The following is a 22,655-nucleotide window of genomic DNA, read 5'->3' as shown; positions in this document are numbered from 1 at the left end:
GCAGGAGCACGGCATGGAGTGCTCTGAAAGTTATTCACTTCAAATCAGCACTGCAAACTAGCCCGCTACAGACACAATCAGTTCCCACAAACAAGTGAGACCCTCATCCCACCGAGCACAAATATGTTTATTGTTCCTGTAAGTTTCAAGCCAATAACACCCAAAGGACAATAAGAAAACAACCATATGAATTATCGCTTTTTTTTTTAATTTATTATAAAAATTAACATACAATAACACTGACTTTGTGTTTGTGTGCAATTGACTTTTTTGTGTATAGGGCTATAAATTTAAACACATATACAGATGCATATAAATACCACCAAAATCAGAATACAGAACAGCTTCACTATTCCAAAACCTCCCTTTGCACACACTCCCCTATCTCTAACCTCTAGCAACTACTAATCTGTTCTCTGTCACTATAGCTTTTTCTTTTGTAAAATCTTATATAAATGAAACCAGACAGTGTGTAACCTTTTGAGACCAGCTTCTTTCACTCAGCATGTTCTGAGAATCATCCAAGTTGTTCTGTATACCAATAGCTCATTCTTTGTTAGTCTGCAGGGATAGCTTCTCTTCCATTCCCGATGCTGACAGTTTTGTCTTTTTCTTTCTTTGTCTGTCTTACTATAGGTTTATCAGTTTCATTGACCATTTCAAAGAACCAGCTTTTAGTTTCATTGATTTTCTCTATGATTTTTATGTTTTCCATTTCATTAATTTCTCCTCCTATCTTTATTTCCTTTCCTTTAGTTGCTTTGGGTTTGTTTTGCTTTCCTCTTTCTACTTCATTCAAGTAGAAGCTTATTGGTTTGAGTCTTTCTTCTTTTTCATTATGTGCATGTAATGCCATAAATACCTTTCTAGGCACTACTTTAGCCATATGCCACACATTTTGACATGTTGTATTTTAATTTTCCATCAGTTCAAAATACTTTCTAATTTTCCTCAAAAGTTCCTCTTTGACCCATGGTTTACTTAGAAGTGTGTAATTTAACATCTAAGTGTTTAAAGATTTTCATATTATTGTCTTATTGATTTGTGTTTAACTCACAAATCAATGAGACAAAATCTTTTTTGTACAACAAAGTATGTCAGAGAACATACTTTGTACAATTTCAATTCTTTTAAATTTGTTAGTTTTAGGACCCAGAATGTGGTCTCTCCTGGCAAATGTTCCATGCGCACTTGAAAGGAATGTGTATTCTGCTGTTGTTGGGTAGAGTATTTTATAAACATCAAGATGATCCTGTTGGTCAATGGTATTACTCAGTTCTTCCACATCCTTGGTAATTTTCTGCCTACAACTTCTGTTTACTACTGAGCCAGGGGTGTTGAAATCTCAAAGCAGAATTTGGATTCACCTATTTTGCTGTTCAGTTCTCTCAGTTTTTGATTGATGTGCTTTAAAGTGCTGTAGTTAGATGCAAACACATTTAGGATTGTTACATCTGCTTGGTTAGTGGACCCTTTCTTCATTCTTCTTCTTCTATGATACTTCTATCATACTTCTTCTTCTATGAATATAGCTACTCCAGTTTATTTTTCATTTGTGGTTTCATGTTACATCCTTTTCCATACTTGCACTTTGAACTTACGTATATCATTATATTTGAAGCCAGTTTCTTGTTGACAACATATACGTAGATCATGCTTTTATAGTCATTATTGCCACACATACTGTGACAATCTTGATCTTTTAATTGGCTTGTTTAGATAATGTTGGCAACCTTTTTCTGAAAGCGGCAGATAACATTGGGCTTTGTGTACTATATAATCTTTTGCAAAACTCAACTCTGCTGTTGTCATGAGAAAGCAGCTATAGACAACAAGCGAAGTAATGAATGTGGCTGTGTTGCAATAAAACTTTACTTACAAAAATAAATTTATGTTTTTATTGAAATATGTGTCACCCTTGGTTGAAATCATTACATTACATTTAATGTAATTATTGATATGTTTTAACTCAGACCTACCATTTTATTATTTTCTATTCTCTGTGTTTATGTTCCTCTGTCTCCCCTTTCCTGCCTTCCTTTGGGTTATTTGCATGTTTTTTAGTATTCCACTTTAAGTGCTTTATTGTATTTTTGACTACATCTCAAATAACGTTTTAGTTGTTGGTCTGGGAATTGTGATAGGCAAACTTCTCGCAGTCTAGTTAGAGTCAATATCTGACCACCACAAGTGGATGTAGAAACCTTGGAACCATCTGGATCCCTCTACCCTCTCCACATGTAGTCATTATCTTCTGAATCATATCTATGTTTAACCTTCATCAGACAATGTTATAATTTTGGCTTTTAACTTTGAGTATACTTTAAAGAACTCAATAGGGAAAGAAGAGTCTATTATATTTACTCGGTTATTTACTATTTCTATTGCTTCATTCTTGTTATTCTAAGTTTTCTTCTGGTATCATTTCCCATTAAATATATATATATATATATATATATATATACACACACACACACATATATATATACACACACACACATACATACACACACATGTTTAAATAGCTTGTGGGGTATTAGTGGTTTTTGGTTACATGAATGGATTATAAAGTGATGAAGTCTGAGATTTTGGTGCAACCATCACCTGAGTAGTGTACATTGTACCCAATATGTAGTATTTCATCCCTCATGCCTTTCCCGCACTCTTCACTTCTGAGTCTCCAATGTCCATTATACCACTCTGTATGCCTTTGCATACCCATAGCTTAGCTCCACTTATAAGTGAGAACATATGGTATTTGGTTTCCATTCCCGAGTAACCCGCCTTAGAATAATGGCCTCCAGCTCTGTCCAAGTTGCTGCAAAAGACATTATTCTTTCTCATAGCTGAGTGGCATTTCATGGTGTATATATATATATATAGTAGGTTGGTGCAAAGGTAATTGCGGTTTTTGCCATTAAAAGTAAGCAATTGCAGTTTTTGCCATTATAAGTAAGTAATTGCGGTTTTTGCCATTAAAACCACAAAAGTAATAGCTTTCTTCTCTCTGGAACTCCTATTACAAAAATATTAGACCCTTCTTAAATGGTCTGTTATGTTCCTGAGGCTCTGTTCTTTAAAAATTATTTTCTTTCTGTTGTTCAGATTGGACAGTTTCTACTGCTCTGTCTTCAAGTTCACTGACTTTTTTCTCTGTCATTTCCATCCAGTGAGTTTCTTATTAAAAGTAATGGCAAAAACCACGATTACTTTTGCACCAATCTAAAACCACATTTTCTTTATCCACTCATCAGGTGATAAGCATTTAGGTTGGTTCCATATCTTTACAATTTCTTTAACAGTTCTTTTAGATCAGGGTTGCAGATACTGAATTCTTTTAGCTTTTCTTTATGTGAGAATGTCTTTATTTCATCTTCTTCTTTTATTTTATTTTATTTATTTTTTTTTGAGACAGAGTTTCACTCATCACCCAGGCTGGAGTGCAATGGCGTGATCTCGGCTCACTGCAACCTCCTCCTCCTGGGTTCAAGTGATTCTCCTGTCTCCCAAGTAGCTGGGATTACAGGTCAGCCTCCCGAGTAGCTGGGATTACAGGTGTGTGCCACCACGCCTGGCTAATTTTTGTATTTTTAGTAGAGATGGGGTTTCCTATGTTGGCCAGGCTGGTCTCGAACTCCTGACCTCAGGTGATCCACCCACCTTGGCCTCCCAAAGTGCTGGGATTACAGGCGTGAGCCACCATGCCCGGCCTATTTCATCTTCATTTTTAAAGTATATTTTCACTGGATATAGAATTGTGGGTTGATGTTTGTTTCACTACTTTGAAAATGTGCCACTGTCTTCAGGCCTTCATAATTTATGATGAGAAATCTGCAGTCATTTGAATTGTTGTTCCCTGATAGGTAATGTGTAATTTTTCTTTGACTGCTTACAATATTTTTTTGTCTTTAGTTTTTAGCAGTTTAATTAGAATATATCTAGATATGAATTTCCTTGGGCTTATCCTGTTTGTGGTTCATTGAGCTTCTTGAATGTGTAGGTTTATTTCTTTCAACAAATTTGGAAAGTTTTCAGCCCTTATTTCTTCAAATGTTTTCTCTGCACCACATTCTTTCTTCTCTCTGGAACGCCTATTAAAAAAATACTAGACCTTTTTAAAATTGTCTGTTAGGTTTCTGAGGCTCTGTTCTTTAAAAATTATTTTCTTTCTGTTGTTCAGATCGGACGATTTCTATTGCTCTATCTTCAAGTTCATTGGCTTTTTTCTCTGTCATTTCCATCCAGAGAGTTTCTTATTTTGGTTATTGTATTTTTCAGCTCTAAAATTTCCATTTGTTTCTTCTGTGTATCTTTTCTTCCTTTGATAAATCTTTCTTTGAAAAATTTCAAGGTTAACTGCTTGTACTTCCTGAAGAATTCTGCAATAGCTAATTTTAACATTTTTTGTCAAATAAAGGCAACATCTGTGTCATCATGGTTTTATTGTTTGTTGATTAGCTTTTCCCATATAAGCTGAGGTTTTCCTGATTCTTTGTATGCTAAATAGTTTTAAATTGTGTTCTAAGCATTTTGAATATTACATCATAAGACTCCTCTGGGCCTTGCTTAAATCTAATGAATAATCAGCAGCAGGCAGTCAGTGAGGCAGAGTTCAGGTTATCAGTTCCATCCAGCCTTCTGTAAGTTGTGCTTCCAAAGTTAGCTCCATTTTCAAAGCTTTTGAAGTGCTATTAGGATCCATACCTCATGTGCCTCCCACAATGGCCAGTCTAGCACTCTGGTGACAGTTTGCTCTGTAGTTCATTTCTCAAAGTCTGTGTATGCTGTTAGGATGAGCTTCACATACAGCTCAGGGGTGAGCCCAGGGGTTCAAAAACAATTTAAGGGGTCACTTTCCCACGTTCCTCCTTTGCCTCAATATCTGCTATCCTTTCCAGTTCCCTGGGTGCCCCACTTGTTAGTCCTCGAACCAAAAAGCTGGGCCTTTAGTTACCCCGCTCTATGCACTTTTCACAACTGTGCTCCTGTTTGTGGACAGATGGTATGTGTACACAGAGATAATAAAAACAGGGACTACAGCTCCTGCAAGCAGATGGGAAAGTTCCCTTCCCTTACAGTTTCCCTCTGGCAGGTTCATGTACCACCACTGCAAGGCTGCACATAGATTAGGGTATGGGGAAATGAAGACGAAAAATGAGACTTCATTAGCTGTCTCTGAGTTCTAGGAGTTCCCTTTCCCACTTCTCAATTCAGACCTAAAAAGTTTCTCCTGGAGCTCTTTCTGTCCAGGTCCAGGTGGCCACTTTCAGGTTTCAAGCTGAACTGACTTCAGGTCAGAGAACACTGGAGAGAAAAACTTGTACGTTCACCACTAATTTTATAATACTTTCAATTCAACTCTTCTTTCTAATCTGCCCACTGCATATCCTTTTAAGTTCACAAATAGCTGCTTGATGCATTCAGTCCAGTTGTTTGTAGCTGCATTTAGCGGGAGAAGCAGGGTGGAGTGTGCTTCCTCCCTCTCACCCTGAACTGGAACTCAACTGAGATCTTTCTGATCCCTTGCTTGGTTTGTGTGTTGGGTCTTCATATAAGTAATGGTCATTCTGAGGAGCTGCTATTGATGATAACATACATATGGATCTGAAGAAGAAAAAAAATCCGGACCATATAAGGAAGAAAAATAATTCGGGTTATCTTAGGTATGAAAACTAGCTTTGGCCTTCACTTTTGAGGGAAACATAGCAGCTTGTGGCTCTCACTTAATAGCCACCTGCTATAACACCTGAATCTCTTTCATGGCTTTATCTGGGCATGGTGGATGGTCTTCTGTGGATGGATATTTGTCCCCAGGTGTAGGGTAGAGTGTTGAGCTTCTGGCCAACCTTATAGTTAATCTTAACATATAATAATTGTTACCTAGGATCTGGTAATTCAGGGCAGCAAGAAATCAACAAGGTACTAGTCCATGCCCCTTCACTCACGGTGTCAAATTGTTCGATGGAGCCTGGCTTATCATTGCAGATACTGAATGCTGTTCTTCATTGTTACAAGTCAGACATCTCAGCATGAGGTCAAGATGCTATTTTGCCTTGATATTTTGGTCTGTTCGTGCTGCTAGACGTGATAAATCAATTTCATGTCTTTGTCAATAGAATACCAAAGCAAGAAAAGTGGAAGGTGCACACTAGATTTGGAGGCAGGAGATCCTTGTGAAGTCTTTCCCCAGCCAGCTTTATTGAGGTACAATTGATGAATAAAATTTCTATAAATTTAAGGTGTACAAAGTGCTATTTTGATACACATATACACTGTGAAATGATTACCACAATCAAGCTAATTAACACATCCATCACCTCACAGTTACCTTTTGTGCTTGTGTGTGTGTGGTGGGGGCAGGGGGTTGAGGACATTTAAGATCTACTCTTAGCAAATTTCATGTATACAATACAGAATTATTAACTATAATCACCATGCTGAACATTAGGCCTCCAGAACTTATCTGCACAAAGTCTCGATTCTACAGCTTATTGATCATGAGACCTCTGGCAAGGAACAACTTCTCTTCCTCTGTTTCTTTACCTGCAAAACAGGAATACTAAGAGTTCTCCTGCCTATCTTTTGGCAGTGCTGAAAAGATCAAATGAGGTGTTTTGAAACAATTAGGTGGGATATTTGATTGGAATTTTCTTAAAGGGAAGTCCTATGTCATATCCATTCTACTATTTGGAGAACTACCAGGTTTTTGAGAAACATTTTATGAATAAAATAATAAAATATTATTTGATCAAGGCAACCTGATTTATCTATAACATGGGTATCAAAATACCTTCATCAAAAGGTTAATGTGAAGAGGCTGGGCACAGTGGCTCACGCCTGTAATCCCAGCACTTTGGAAGGCCAAGGCAGGCAGATCGCCTGAGGTCAGGAGTTTGAGACCAGCCTGGCCAACATGGTGAAACCCCATCTCTACTAAAAATACAAAAATTAGTTGGGCATGGTGGCAGGCACCTGTAATTCCAGCTACTCAGGAGGCTCAGGCAGAAGAATCACTTGAACCCAGGAGGCAGAGGTTGCAGTGAGCTAAGATCACACCACTGCACTCCAGTCTGGGCAAGAGACTGAGACTCCATCTCAAAAAAAAAAAAAAGAGGGCGGTTAATGTGAAGATATTAAATGAAAAATATGCATTAAAAATAAAAAGCATATCAGTGCGCAGAATACATCAGGTGTTTACAATTATTTTTTCCTCTAAATCCTGGAAGCTTTTCAGCAGATTTTTGAGGTTGAAGAAACAGGACTCTCAGAACTGCAATAATTGAACATCACCTGAGCACACAAGTCACTGGAACCCAATAGAATCAGCCTAAAGTATCAATAGTTACCTTCATGTTTCTTATGTTTTCTTGAAGAACAGACTCATTTATCATTATGTGTCCCTCTTTATCTGTGGTAATCTTGTTCTACAGTCTGCCTTGTCTGAAATTAATGGAGCTATTCCAATTTTCCTTTGATTAGTGTTAGCATGGTGTATGTTTCTCCATCCTTTTACTTCTAATTTGAGCTACATATTCAAATTGGGTTTTATTTTGGTGGACAATATATAATTGGGTGGTATCTTAGTCCATTTTCTGATTCTATAACAGAATACCACAGACTGGGTAACCCATAAAGGAAGGAAGTTTATTTTGTTCACAGTCTGGAGGCTGGGAAGTCCAAGAGCATAGCACTGGCATCTGGTGTAGCTTATTCCATGGCAGAAGGGAGGATGGAAGGCAAAAGTGAATGCACGACACAGAGGGACAAGATAGGAGCCAAACATATCCTCTATCAAGAGTCCACTCCAGGATAATGCCATTAATCCCTTAACGAGGGTGTAGCCTAATCACTTCTTTCTTTTTTTCAAGAGACAGGGTCTCCAGCTATGTTGCCCAGGCTGGAGTGCAGAGGCTATTCATGGGTGCAATCATAGAGCACTATAGCCTTGCATCCTGGGCTCAAGTGATCCTCCTGCCTCAGCCTCCTGAGTAGCTGTGACTACAGGTGCACACCACCACACCCAGCCAAATCACATCTTAAAGGCCCTACCTCCTAATACTGTTACAATGGTAATTAAGTTTCCAATACATGAACTTTTGGGGGACACATTCAAACCATAGCACGTTTTTTAAAAAACCATTTTCTCTCTCTCTTTTAGAGATGAGGTTTTGCCATGTTGCCTAGGCTGGTCTCAAACTCTTGGGCTCAAGCAATCCACCCACCTCAGCCTCCCAAAGTGCTGGGATTATACGCATGAGCCACTGTGCCTAGCCAGATCTCTATCTTTTAACTGGGGCTGTTTAGACCATTCACATTGAAAGTGATTATGGATATCTTTGAATTACTATTGACCATCTTTGTAATTATTTTCTATTTATTGCACTTGTTTGTTTCTTTTTTCCTTTCTTTTTCTTCCTCCTTCATGCTTTTAAAATAAATACAGAATTCTGACCCTGAGTTTCAACCTGAAACAAAAATTGGGGAAATATTATTGAAGAAGAATTTGAGAAATAATATCACCTCATATCTATTTTGTCAGCATAATACTTATGATAAATCTTTGTTCTCAAGAGAATACTGTCATGGAATAGAGTTTCACTCTTTTGGGATTTTAAATGTTTTTCTTTATTTTCCTGGGAGGGCAGAAGTGATGTGTTTTTACTCTCTCCAGGGACTGGATCACAGGTATAGATCACTTTCACTGTTAGGTCTGTGCCATATATAATTGCTTTTATGAATTATCTTATAGGCAAACTGCTTGCAGTGTACCACATAAATCTTATTCTTGCTGTTTTAGTGATTTGATGTTCAGGAATAAAATGAAAAATGAAAGGAGCTGAGCTGTGTGTTCTTAATTTCAAACCTCCTTTCAATCGGGTTTGTGGAATAGGCAGGACTGTAGTTGACACTTTAGGGAGCAAAAGGGAGGACAGCAGCATTTGCTTTCTGTAAAACTCTGGAATTTAAGGTAACACTTGGCATGAGTTCTTTTCTCTGGCACAGATTTTCATTTCTAGACAATGTCCTGTAGATGGTGCCATTGCCACTCCTCACAGGGTAGAAGAATCGGCTTCTCTATGGGCTGAAACGAGGCAGAACTTTGCTAAATAAACCGTTTGATAATAGACGAACCAGGAAAAGCTTGTTGTCCTTACCTCTTTACAGACACTCTTTCCAAACTGCCAAAATCTAGGGTACTTCCTCATTCTGTAACCATTTTTTCCCGCTGCCTGGTACCTGGTATCTGTAAACTTTTCTTCCGCTGCCTGGTACCTGGTATTGTAAATCACTCTCACCTGTCAGAGATGCCTCCTCCATTTGACTTCTGCGAGGTGGGATTCTCCCCTTTCCTGCAAACCCTCTCACCAGCTCCTCTCTCTCCTTACCAGGCCTACTGCTCACCTGGCCCCATGAAGGATGCACAGGCATTTCCCAAGATGCTTTCCCAGGTCAGCTTCCCTCCTCTGCATATACCCTGCTGTGAATCTCATCCCTTTCACATCACTGCACGTAAACCACTCTGAGCTTGCTTCTCTAGAGCCTCCCTTTCCTCTCCTGACATCTACACCTCTGCTTAATTTCCTCATGGAGATCTTAGCATTACCAAACAGAAAGAGTCCCAGAAATCAACACAGGGGGCTGTACCAGCTCTGGAGGGATGCAGGACGGTAGGAAGCATAAAGTGCATTAATTTTTTTGAATTATTTTTTATGGATACATATTTGTACCTATGTAGGAGGTGTATCTGATATTTTGATACATGCATTGAATGTTTAATGATCAAATCAGGGAATTTAGGATACTCATCACCTCAAACATTTATCATTTCTTTGTGGTGGAAACCACAAATCTTCTGTTCTGGCTATTTTGAAATATAACAATATATTGTTGTTAACTACAGTCACCCTACTATGCTATCAAACATTAGAACTGATTCTTTCCATCTAACTGTAAGCATTAACTAAATAAATGTAAAAGAAGCAGCAATTCAGAGGCACCTCGCAACTCCTGGAGAGGATGGGTGGGACACAGGGTACTCCCAGGAGGTGGGACAGGTGATACATGGGTTAGAAGTAGATTCTGGCACTGGGCACGGTGGCTCATGCCTGTAATCCCAGCACTTTGGGAGGCAGAGGCGGGCGGATCACGAGGTCAGGAGATCGAGACCATCTTGGCTAACACGGTGAAACCCCGTCTCCACTAAAAATACAAAAACTTAGCTGGGCGCGGTGGTGGGCGCCTATAGTCCCAGCTACTCAGGAGGCTGAGGCAGGAGAACGGCGGCGTGAACCCGGGAGGTGGAGCTTGCAGTGAGCTGAGACAGCGCCACTGCAGTCTGGCCTAGGTGTCAGAGCGAGACTCCATCTCAAAAAAAAAAAAAAAAAAGTAGATTCTGGGAGGAAAAAAAAGAAAAGCTACAGGTCCCTTGGCATTGCTTTATTTTTCCCTGGACTTGAGGACTCACTGATGCATAAAATGTACAGTTCCAGAGCAGATTTCTTCAAAGGAACCCATGACCCCTTTAAACATTTCTGAGCTGTGTATGCACATAATTCCCAGGTTCTCAGCAGTTTGTGATTTCTGTGTGGGTGTTGTTGGGGCTGGGGTGGGGTGGGTTCATCCTTTAACGTCTGGGCATCTTGAATCCACTTAGTCGTCAGGTTCACAGCCTCAGGCTCTGTATCTGCCCTCTCCTTTCCATCGGGACCCCAGGTCTCCCTGACCTTTCTCACCTCTTGCCTGGATCTTTATTCCACTGGCAGAGACGTGCTTTCCCTACCTGGGGTTTTCTTGCTGCCATCCATCTCAAACCGCGTTAATCTTCCTAAAACGCAGCCTAAAACACAGCGCTGCAGCTGCTGTCCAAAACTCAGGGCCTCCTGCCTGCCTCCATGAGTGCCTTCCCTCTTTTATTTGTGATTCAAGGCCCTGAACTCTTCAGCCTCATTCCCCACCATCATCCTCACCAAAGCTTTAGGCAAATTAGACTCTTCACCTTCCACAGAGTGGTCCTGCCCTCTCCCCACGCTGCACCGCTCTCTGCTCAAGTTCTTCCTGCTGCCCCGGAAGGCCCGATTCCTCCACCTTTGCCTGCTGAGATCCTACGTGATCCTTGGCCCACTTCACAATCCACATTCCTCTCTCAGGGCGCCCCTGCCCGAGGTACCCTGCCTGCTTGACAGGCTTCACAGTCCACTCTGTTGCCCATGATTTCAGTGAGCATCTCTTCCCAGAATTGGAACTCAGGGGCTGAGATGTGGTTTTCAAGTCATCCATTTACCAAGTGGATGGACCATAGACAGAATGACTAGGATGGACCATTCCCTATCTTTGGAATTGGAGATGATTGAGAGTGTGTGTGTATTGAGGAGGAGGAGGGATGCAGACACAGGGAGGGAGGCTTGCATCATAACCTGCTACAGGCGTTGAGGTGCCGGTTTTAGGCCCACATAAGAAGGTACTCCAAAAGCCACCAGGTCTCTTAACTCCTGCTAGAAACCAGATGCCAAAGGAACCAAGGAGAGGGCTCAGCCTTGACAGGCAACTACTGGAGGGCTATCTCTCTCTCCGTCTCTCTTTGCACTTGGTGGTGTCCCCAAGGAATAATATGCTAGAAACAGACTCATGATTCAGATGCTCCACAGAGGTTTGTTATTTAAATAATTTTTCCCAAAGAGAATAATCTAACTTATATTTTCAAAACCGTGATGGTCCCATACCAGGTATGCTTAGAGTGGGCCACAGGGACCAATAGGCATACTCTACCCCCAAGGAAGGGCAGAGCACTTTCTGGTGCTTAAGTGTCATGCTCTACCAACTGAGCTAGCGGGCGATGATTTTCTGGTATTTAAATGATAACGCTTGATATGGTTTGGCTGTGTCCCCACCCAAATCTCATCTTGAATTGTAGCTTCCACAATTTCCACGTGTTATGGGAGGGACCTGGTGGGAGGTAACTGAATCATGGGGGTGGGTCTTTCCCATGCCATTCTTGTGACAGGAAGTCTCACAAGATCTGATGGTTTTATAAAGGGGAGTTTCCCTGCACAAGTTCTCTTCTCTTCTCTGCTGCCACGTGAGATGTGCCTTTCACCTTCTGCCATGATTGTGAGGCCTTCCCAGCCATGTGGAACTGTGAGTTCACTAAATCTCCTTCTTTTGTAAATTGCCCAGTCTCAAGTATGTCTTTATCAGCAGTATGAAAACGGACTAATAGAACACTCCACAGAGTCAGAGGCACTGAATTAAATCACAGAGCCTGGGCCTGACAGCCCCTTCATTCTAGTCTTGTCCTTGAAACTGGACCCTTAGTAACTCCATTTTATAGAAAAACTGAGGTCTAGGAAAGTTAATAAACTCATCTCTCACAGGAAAGAGGTTCTGGGGCTGAGACAACCATATCTCCTCTTGTAACAGAGTCCTGATTTTTGAATATTGTCTTTCCTTTGACTTGTGTTTAGTTGGAGGGAGTTTACAACATTTATTTTCAAACAAGTCGCCAGTGACAGTTAAGTGAAGACTTTGGTATCTGCCAGAGGCCATGGGTCTAGAAAGGTTGAGTGGGATGGCCAGGTGACACTCCATACCTCATCTGCTCTGTGGCCTCTCTGGCTGCAGGAAGGCTATGCTGAATTCTGTATCCCCAAATATCTTAAAGGCATGCACTTTTACTACAGACTGGGTTTAACCAACTGCCCACTAGGATCTGGGGAAAGCCTCAGGCCTCTTCTGCAAAGGAGCAGCTGAAATTCACCTTTCTTCTCCCATGGCACCTATCTGCCTTCAAAAGAGTGACATTTAATTACACACACACACACACACACACACACACACAAACCCGAACAAAAAAATGCATTGATGACAAAGCATAAGCGAGATGAGCTGAATGGGGCAATTAGTTTTCACCTTGGTCAGGTATCTATTCTCATCTTATTGCACCTTATTATGAAATGTATATTATCATCAATAGAGGTGGGTTTTATCAGGCTTCAGTATCAAGGATCCTCCATGAATGTTGAGAAGACTTCGCTATTCTGAGTTTCATTTTCCACTGACCATGATGTTTTGCATGACTGACACCACAGGCCAAGGGTTCTTATTACTTCAAAGAGCTGCTTGGCATAGCTGGGGGATTCTGTCCCTTGATATTGGGAATATTTTGATGTTTGGGGGTTGTGCTAAAAACTTCCTTTAGCTGAAGTCCTACGAGTAAAAGCATACAGACGCTCATGGTTCTTTTAGCAAAGCACTGTGGGGGCACTTATTTTTGTGACACATAATATTCTTTCAGAACAACAACCATAGGAACCATTAATTTACCTTGAATTTACCACTTCACTAGCACTCTATACTGTGTTATGTGCTGAATAGCTGTCAGAAATGCCACCTTAAGTGCTCACATTTTCTTTAAGCCTTTGGTTATTCAAGATAAAATTAAGGGAAGAGAAGATAATCGCAGAGCATCGTTTATAAGCGGGAGAGGCACAAAACACTGTTTAAATGACCATGTTTTGGATTTAGGAAGCAACAGAGAGCTTAATGTTTTCAATTCTGATCAGGTATAATTACTGCTCTGAGAGCTCCACTCAGCGGGAAAAATCTCTGAAATGTGAAGTCCTTTGGCTGGTGGACGTAATAGCTTCTCTACTGCTTTAGGAGCTCAAGGGCAACATTCATTCTGATGAATCCCTGAATTTAAAATCTGAATGCATTAAACAGATAAAGCTAGCAAGACTTTATTTTCCAAAGGGGTTCTACTGCTGTCTCTTCTCTCCTCCCCTTTAACATACACCCTGCCCTGACCCACGAACCAACCAGGTGTTATGGAGCACTCAAGGTGAGCCGGGGCCAGCTTCACTATGAGGAGTTTGCAATCCATGCTAGAGCAATCACTGCACTTTTAAAAACAGTTCCCCAGGGCCTAAATCTCTATTCAGAAGCCATTAACTAATTTACCAAGGGCTTAAAGATATGCAGGGAGCGGGGGCACTCTGCAGACAGCAGGCATCGGGTGTTCTCGTCCCAATACGCTCTTCCTTCCTCTTTGCTCACCCCACATTCTGCTCCTCTCTCCATCCTGCTCTTCCAAGACTCTCTCCCATTATCAAGGATGAGACTTCCACTTGAGCACATAGCGTTTTTTTTATGGCAACAGCTTAAACCATTAGGTCATTTTCTGTGTGTTTAACTGTTAGATTATTGTTTCACCTGTTTTGCAATTGTGTGTTTCCCCCCTTAATACATCAAAAACACCTTGATGACTGTGAAGAGAGGGAGAAGCAGCATCATAATATAGTGGAAAAACATGGGTGTTGTGTGTGTCCTGGCCTGTATTTGTATCTTGGCTCCATCACTTTCCAATTATGTTGTCTTCAGAGAACTATGCAATCTCCCCAAACCTCAGTTTCCCCAAGTATCACATGAGGATGATATCTACAACAGCTATGGTTGTTGTGAGGGTTAAAATAATGCCTGTTAAGTGCCCAGGACATAGTAGATGGTCAATAAATAAGAGCTCTCTTGTTAAAGTTCTACCTCTTACTTTTTTGAATCCTCCCTACCTACCCACCCCATATGGTAGAGGCAGAGTTGCTAAAGATTGTCTACTAATATATGTGAATTGAAGGTGAAAGGTTGAAGTTCAAATATACAAAATATATAAAAAATATACATACCCCTAACTAACAACAGCAAGACATAGATAAAGCAAATACGGCAGAATGTTAATAAATGTTAAATATGGATTATGGGGTATCGGGGTTTTATTCTTTCCACTATTCTATATTAATTTTTTTTAGTGATAAAAGGTCAAATAATAAAAGCCTTAAAATATATACACACTTTGAGAAGAAGGAGGTTGGTGAATTATTAATTTTTTAGTAAGCTTAGAAAGTCCAAAAATGCTTGACATATTCATTTTGAGGTCTTTTATGCCTGAACTATTTAATAACATGTAAAAAAATTCAAAACCATAATCTACAATCACATTCATAAAGTTAACAAAGAAGACAAGAATAGATATGAAAAATACTGAGTAAGTATAATAAATCTTATTAAAAGTAACACGAAAATCCATGTACCCTCAGGTAATGTGTATGAAACTCCATGCTGCAGGGTGAGGACCATCCTGTGGACTGTTTCATGGAAGAACCACCAGGGGATGCTAAAGAGTAGCATTCCGGGGAATCGCACAGTAAGAGCACCATCACACCATTCAACCTGACCCTGAGAAGCGCGAGTCCCTGAGAATCACACTCATTACTACACCCCTTGGGGGTTTGGGAGCATGGTTACAGCAGATCTGTTTGGCCTGTGGTGGGGAACATGCCTTGCTGCAGGGGCAGAGCTGCCTGCAACCAGCACAAGTGTGAGGCTGCTGTTGGCACCTAAGCGTGGCATCTTAGAATCCCTGGACGCTGGGCTGAGGCTGTGTTAGAGCTGACAACTTTCACAGCTACTCTGCCAGGAGCTATAAAGCATGGGGCAGAGAAGGGAGATTCTTAACTGGGCTTCTAATTCTTTTTCTCTAGTGGTGAGGCTTACTTCCAACACATATTTAAATTAATGGCATCAGCATAGTCAGGTAAAAATATATAGCAGCAACTGAAGAGCTATACTAGAAAATTATTTTCATTTTTATTTTAAAAAAATGTATTTTGAGATGGAGTCTCCCTGTGTCCCAAGGCTGGAGTGCAGTGGTGCAATCTCAGTTCACTGCAACCTCTGCCTCCTGGGTTCAAGCAATACTCCTGCCTCAGCCTCCCAAGTAGTTGGAATCACAGGCACGTGCCACCACACTCGGCTAATTTTTTAAATTTTTTTTATTTTTTGGTAGAGATGGGGTTTCACCATGTTGGCCAGGCTGGTCGAGCCTGGCCACTGAAAATTATTTTTTTTAATTATTTTTAAAGTACATTCCAGGCCAAGCTCTTCAGGGGCTTTGACTGTGTTTTCACCTTCTCCCACTTGAGAGTAAAATCCTTGAGGTAGATCTTGACAGATTTCTTTGTACTCAGAAAAGAATGTTTGATTGAATATTTGTTAAAAAAGTTCCTTTGCCAGCTAGGCACGGTGGCTCACGCCTGTAATCCCAGTGCTTTAGAAGGCTGAGGCAGGAGGATCACTTGAGGCCAGGAGTTTGAGACCAGCCTAGGAAACAGTGAGACCCATCTCTATAAAGCGTCTTTGCACATTAATTCACTACATTCTCACAATGAGTTTGTGAAGAGTTATTATGAATTCTATTTTAAATGGAGAAAACTGAGATTCAAAGTTAATGACTCAGCCAGGGGGAAAGAGAGCAAGGACAGGGATGTTATTCCTACAGTGATGATGACGAAGTGCACAGAGGCAGGAACTTGCTCAAGGTCTCACCACTGGATCGGGGCAGAGATGGAACTGACTCTGGGTTAGCACTGCGTTCTCTCTCCACCAGAGCATGCTTTGCAGATGAATATGCTACAGTGTACAAAAGATACACATGCATTCCTTACAGGGTGGAATTCTGGCAGGGCCTTCTAACCAGTACAGCAAAGAGATTGTGCATTTTCAGGCTATACAGGTCATGCTTCCTCAAAGCTGGCATGCTCGGCTCAGACCATATCTCATTCACAATAATAGCGCATGGGTTTCTCACAAGTGTGACATGGGGTACCTTGGGTTCTCCTGACCTGGTAACTTCAAAGGGCTCCATTGTTGAAGGTTCCAGGGCTGCTTTGCTTCTATTTCCCCAGATTCTCCACCCCATGTCACACCTCCTGGTCTAATTCAGTATTACTAGCAAATCCTCAAATCCATCACCTTAAACTACATGGCATGCATGACGGCCTGCATAAAAGCCACTGATTATGTTCAATTAGGACTTTAAGTTTTTTAAAAAAACATTTGATCTTCTGTGTTTTCTTCTGGCATTTATCTGGAGAGAGAGAGAGCGTAGAGATAAGAAAGACAGAGAAAAAAATACATTGTGTGGGAAGTGAAATGCCACGGTCATTTCTGAAGCCCATTTGGAGTTACCGGTTGTGATTTACTGAAAAGAAAATGAAATTCATGTCCACCATCCATCTTGCTGAAATGTCATGCCAAGTGTAGCTGTAGTAGCAGGGAGGTCCAGTGGAGATGCCTGCAAATCACCTGCCAGCCACTGTTGGTCTCTGGTTTGAGAGCCACGTGCATGCTACAGAGAAGTAAAACTCCTGGTCTGCAGGCCAACAAGGAATTTTCCTGGAACATGGAAGTACATAACTACAGGGAACTGACCTCTAATCTTGCCATGATCCCAAAAGTGGGGCCTAAAAGCTCCAACTTCTAAAACACGGAACATATTATCAATACATTATATCAATATTTATTGCTTTGTCCATCCTATGAAACCTTTACCAAGGGCTTGTTCTGACTCTTTGGATGATGTCTGGAAGGCAGAGTCCCAGAGCAGGCAGTGTGACTAAAACAGGATCACCGAACTTCAAGGAACAGCCCTGTTTTCCTCTTTAGGTACAACTTGACAGTCAGTGGGAAATATGACGAATCACCTTCCCTAATTACAAAAATGCTCATCTTGACCATGGCCAGTCAGGCCTCTTGGGCTCCTTGAAGATGTGTTTGTAACTTTAGTTCTTACAGGGGTGGGCGTTCAGCTACTTTATGCAAGCTTACCAGATCACGTCATGCATCGTGACTAGACCAGCAAGGAAGGTATGAAATTCACATTGGCCATTTTCTGCTGGGGTTAAAATTCTGGTTGGGGAGGAGGCTGAAACTATTGGTAAAATGGAAATTTCAGGGCTGTCTACTCATCTTGTCATTTATTACCACAACAGATTGATAAATTGCTCTTTCTGTTGAAAGCTTTAAACAAACAAAAATAACAACAACAAAAAAGAGCAGCTCAGGCTTCTATACTGGAGTAGAGGGGAAGGTGAAGGATGTCATAAAAGGCCAAAAAGGAAGCTGCCAGGGGACATGGAGCCACTTCACATTCTTCTGCTTTTCTTTTCAAATTGACCAGATATTTCGTTAATTCACTTTCTTATTTGGAGAGCATTTATAGCACTTTTACTTCCTCCCATGTATAGATACCAGGAGGTCCATATGTGAATCTCAAAAACATGCATTTATGTTTATGCTTTTTCTCCCCCAAGCACACCTTGGTGACTTCAAGGTGGAGCACAAATACAGTGGAACACGAGGCTCCCACCTCTGTTCCCTGGGGAAAGGCTGGGAAGCTTAACTGCTCCATGGATAATAACAGATTCAGTATACACACATAGATCCAGACATTTGCATAGGAGAAACCAACCTCCCTGCATTTTCAGAAAAATTGACGGTACAGGGAGAAGCCGAACCTCACCCCATGCTGCTCTGGGAACTGTGAGCATGGCCTTGAGAAGAGTCCCAGGCCAAGCACATTCCATTGCCCATCAACAGCCGATGTGGACAGTCCTGGGGCCCTGTCTCCTTTTGTTGTGATGTGAGCAGTAATGTCGGAAAGTGACCATCTCCCCTCGAAAATGCAAACAACCACATGCTCCATTTCCTGCAAAGATCCCACCTTCAAAAATGTTCCTGTATATCTTTTCCTTTCATTTTTTACACAATTTTCTCTTTTGGAATGAAGATTATTAATGATTCTTCCCAGACGTATTTCTTTCACACCTAAGGATAAACGTGGCTCCCCAAAGATGATGGGATGCCTCAGGAGATTCTGCCTGAACTCCTGAAAATCCAAACTCACTCTGATCAAAACTCAAACCCAAAACAGCAACACACACAAACAACCGTCACCATCACCACACTCTCCTCCAACCAAAATGCCCTTGGACCTTCACGAAATGGGGCCTCACCTTTCTAAAGAAATGCTGCGTGGCCACGGCAAGGGCATCAAAGCCACAGATGGCCCTCTTCAGGTCCCCTTGCGCGACGCCCAGCTGTCTGGTCTGCCGCTCACACCGCTCCTTCAGCCGCAGCACCAGCTGCCGCTCAGCCTCACGGGCCTGCGGGTCCGGCTTGGGCGGAAACCCATTTCGAGCTGCCACAGTCCTCTGCTTTGGGTATCCTGTGAGAAAGAAAACCAAACCCCAGTCACCTGTGAAAAAACACTCAGCACACATGTGACAATGGCTTCTTATTACACAAGGAGTTCTTCAAGTGGTAGAGAAGAAATTGCCCATGGTTTGTCATTTTTTAAGGGTTGAAAAGAAAAAACAGACAGGGACTAAAATTATTGTTCCATTAATGTGGTTGTAAGTGCAAGGCTTCATGCTTGGAAAAAGGATAATAGACAAAATTGCCAAATTCCTTCCAGCTTCCGACACTTCTTCTAGGCTTGCTTGGAGACAGAGAAACTTTTTTTTTTTTTTCTTAAAGGAGATTACTCTTTGACAATGTCTAATGGGAAATTAATCAATCAATCCAGATAGAAGTCAGACTTATAATCGTCCAGCAACCTTTTAATTGGGCACCAGAGAATAACACCTCGATGCCCCTTTCTTCGCCTTAGAGGCTGCTCTAGTGACCCTTTTCTTCAATGTCACGTCCAAGTCACAGCCCTGGGTACCTCTGCTCTAGCGACTCCTGACTTTAAATTCCTATAGCACCAATGTATTGTGAGGTCTCCTGCAACATATCCCTCCAATGTGACTTGAAGCCTCCTCCATGGCTAAAGGTGCAGTCTGAGCCACCGTCCCCTCTCACTCTCTGATGGGAAGCCCTGCTTCCTCTCTTCCTTCACTACGCCACAGCCAGAATGACCTTTGCACACTAAGGCAGGTCATCACCTGTGTGGACCCCTCTGCTCACCTTCTCTCACGGTGAATAGCAAGTCCACACACCTTATCACGGCCGGCAAAGCCCTCTGGGACTTGGCTCCTGGCAGGTGAATGTGAGGGGCTGTAAGGCCACAGAAGAAGAGGCAAGGAGCTCTGCCTGGGGTTGAGGACAGGGTTCTGGGCATTAAGGAGAGGTGATTTTTAGGTTGAAGCTCAAAAAAGAAAAGGCAAGGTCCCCCAAAATAGAACAGAGGAAAGCACTCCACCACAGTCCAAGACCCATGGGTGGGCAGGCGTCTTCCTCTGGTCCCCCTGTGGGAGGCGCAGACAGACCCGGGACTCGCAGGTGGTCGGAGAACCCCTGCCATTGACAATGGGCTTACATCTCAAAGACACTTCGCTCTAGTAGATCACACTCCTAGAGGACATGACACAGACACTGACCAGCACAATCATAAATCCACTAATATTTCAAATGTTTTCTTCCTCTTCTTTTTCCCTCTCCAAGATACCAGGGAGCAACATATAAAACAAACCAGAAACTGGTAGGCCCTTCGGTACCTGGTGCACTGAGACAACGCAGAGTAATGGGTTTGTGAATGTGCAAGTGGCCTCATCTTTTAAGGGGAAAGTGGTTAATTGATCTAAATGCTTCTAGTGGTTAATTTAAGGGTAACCATGCTAATTTTAATTAATTCCTTCTCCTCTTAAAAAGTCATCAGAGATTGCCATGTAACCTCACATACGGCATATCTTAAATTATTCTGACTTAATAGAATAGGAGAATGTGAAATCACTGCTTCATAGAAACTGTGTTTATGATAGCAGAGTACATAATATTCCAGAAAACTCCCTTGCTTGTTGTAGGCAAATCAACCCGAATATGTACTTTATCTCAAGATTCTCAGTGCTGAAAACAAAACAAATATGACTACCAACTAAACATCAAGAAAAGGTGAGAGATTTTATTGCCTGCATTAAACTCTAAGACACAGCCTAAGACCAAAGACAGATATTTTTTTTTCCCACAATTACTGTTTGCCATTTTATTGCTATGGCTGGTGATTTTATAAAACACTTCAGTGCTTTAATTAATTTGTTGAGGTACCAGGTGCCTGACACTGTTACAATAGAAGGCACTTCTTTTAGAAATCTAAAGGAAATAATAAAACAATTTCCAGCTCAGTGAATTAGAGCTAATTGTAACCTATGGTACAGAGAGTCACCTCTGAGCTTGCGGATGTTAGCAGGTGCTCACACTGTCATGCATTTTTGGCTGTTAGATTTATTTCTGGGTAGGATAGCTCCTAATAACTACCACCTTTAATAATAATAATAATATCATCATCATCATCATGATGTTAGAAATTATACTCAATGGTAAATGGACAATATAAAAGGATTCAGTGAAATTCTATTCTTGGCACTTACTTTGATATTGGTGTCATTATTATATTGCTTTTACTCACCTATTCAAAATTCCAGTGTTCTACTGAACAACAGTGCAAAAAGCTCACCTCTTCTGGGGCCAGTGAACAACCCGCGTTCTGAGCTAAGACAGAGGCTCCCCTGACAACACCCACTTTTGGGATCAACACACCAAGTGAAAGTTTAGCCTCTCTGTGACACCAAACTACCTTGTGAAACCAATCCTGGTTCAGGACCGGTGGCACTCAATCACTGTCAGAGCACAGATCAAGGCTCCAGCACCAGTGCTAAGACTTTAGGAAGAAAAAGCTGAGAAACAAAGTTGGTTGTAGAGTTCTCTATTGCTTTAAGTTGAAAAGGGTCCTGCCATTCTCTAAACATATCCAGCGTGACTTTGCCTAGGACTAGTAATCATTGTACTAATAATCATTGTACTGTCACTGGCAGTCTTTTGTCTTCGCTAAAAACAGTATTCTTTCTCGTGCTGTCATCTTTGTTATTACTTCTATAGCTGATTCCCTGATGTACTGTCTGTCACCTCCTTTCCTGTCCACCCACATGTCAGACTGTCCCCAGGGTGGTGCATAAAGATTGCAGCTCAGGCTCACTGCCACCTTGGGGACAGAGAGCTTATGTTGAACGAAGATCACTGACACCGCCAGCTTCAGCTGTTTCAGAACAGGTGTTTGCTTCTCATTTTTCTCTCAAGAGCCAGCACACAGTGAAGCTAGAATGCACATCTGCTTAGGAAGTACCAGGTTTGTGGGATAATTAGATGGCCAACTTGTGGAGGGTGGTGATCACAGGCAGCCCACAGGGCACATGGTGGGCCTGGGATGAGAAGTGGTGTTGATGTGGTGGTGACCCACTCCTGACCTCTTCCCCATCATATTTCTCAGGAAGAGCCACCATGCAGGCTTTAAAGGAGGGGCATGTCATGTTCCCCCATGACACTTTTAGATGTAGGAGTGTTTTGTTATCACCTCCTTCCCTGCTCCTTGCAGTATTTCTATTGCTTCTGGGGTAGTCTAAGGTTCAAAGCAGCAAAGTAGGCAGGCATGCCACTGACCTCACTATGCAGGCAGCCAGAACCTACTTAGACTCTTTCCAAAGAAGCAATGCTCTGGTCTCCTACAGTGTCTTTCTGATTTCCACCCAGATGACAGAGGAAATGGATATTAGTGAATAGAGGCCTTCAACACAGGGCTTATCAATGGATTCAGAATCTTTAAATGAAGGGAAAATAGAGTAGAATTGCCAATTTCTTACTGACTGGCCCTAGTATACTACCCAACTGTTAATGAGCCTTATCTCCAATGTACTTCCTTTTCTGTGTGAAATATACAAGCAGAAATACCCAGATTAGTGTTTTGTCATGACCTACACACAAAGCTGATTTCACATGCATGCTTCATGTCATATGGTTTTTGGTGACAAAAACATTTGACACCTTCTATTCAG

General features: G+C 41.6%; 1 protein-coding gene across 4 annotated transcripts in view; it reads right to left on the bottom strand.

Moving 5' to 3' along the window:
* MTUS2 (microtubule associated scaffold protein 2) overlaps window positions 1-22,655 on the bottom strand; it is a 703,857-nt gene that overhangs the window by 129,492 nt on the left and 551,710 nt on the right. For all 4 annotated transcript variants that reach the window (XM_054446532.2, XM_054446530.2, XM_054446533.2 and 1 more), the window contains one exon: window positions 18,843-19,054. In XM_054446532.2, coding sequence (XP_054302507.2) covers window positions 18,843-19,054 — 212 coding nt within the window. The remainder of the gene's footprint in view (window positions 1-18,842; window positions 19,055-22,655) is intronic.

This window comes from Pongo pygmaeus, chromosome 14 (assembly GCF_028885625.2).
Source record: "Pongo pygmaeus isolate AG05252 chromosome 14, NHGRI_mPonPyg2-v2.0_pri, whole genome shotgun sequence".
Taxonomy (NCBI): Eukaryota; Metazoa; Chordata; class Mammalia; order Primates; family Hominidae; genus Pongo; species Pongo pygmaeus.
This window is presented reverse-complemented; position numbering and strand designations above follow the sequence as displayed.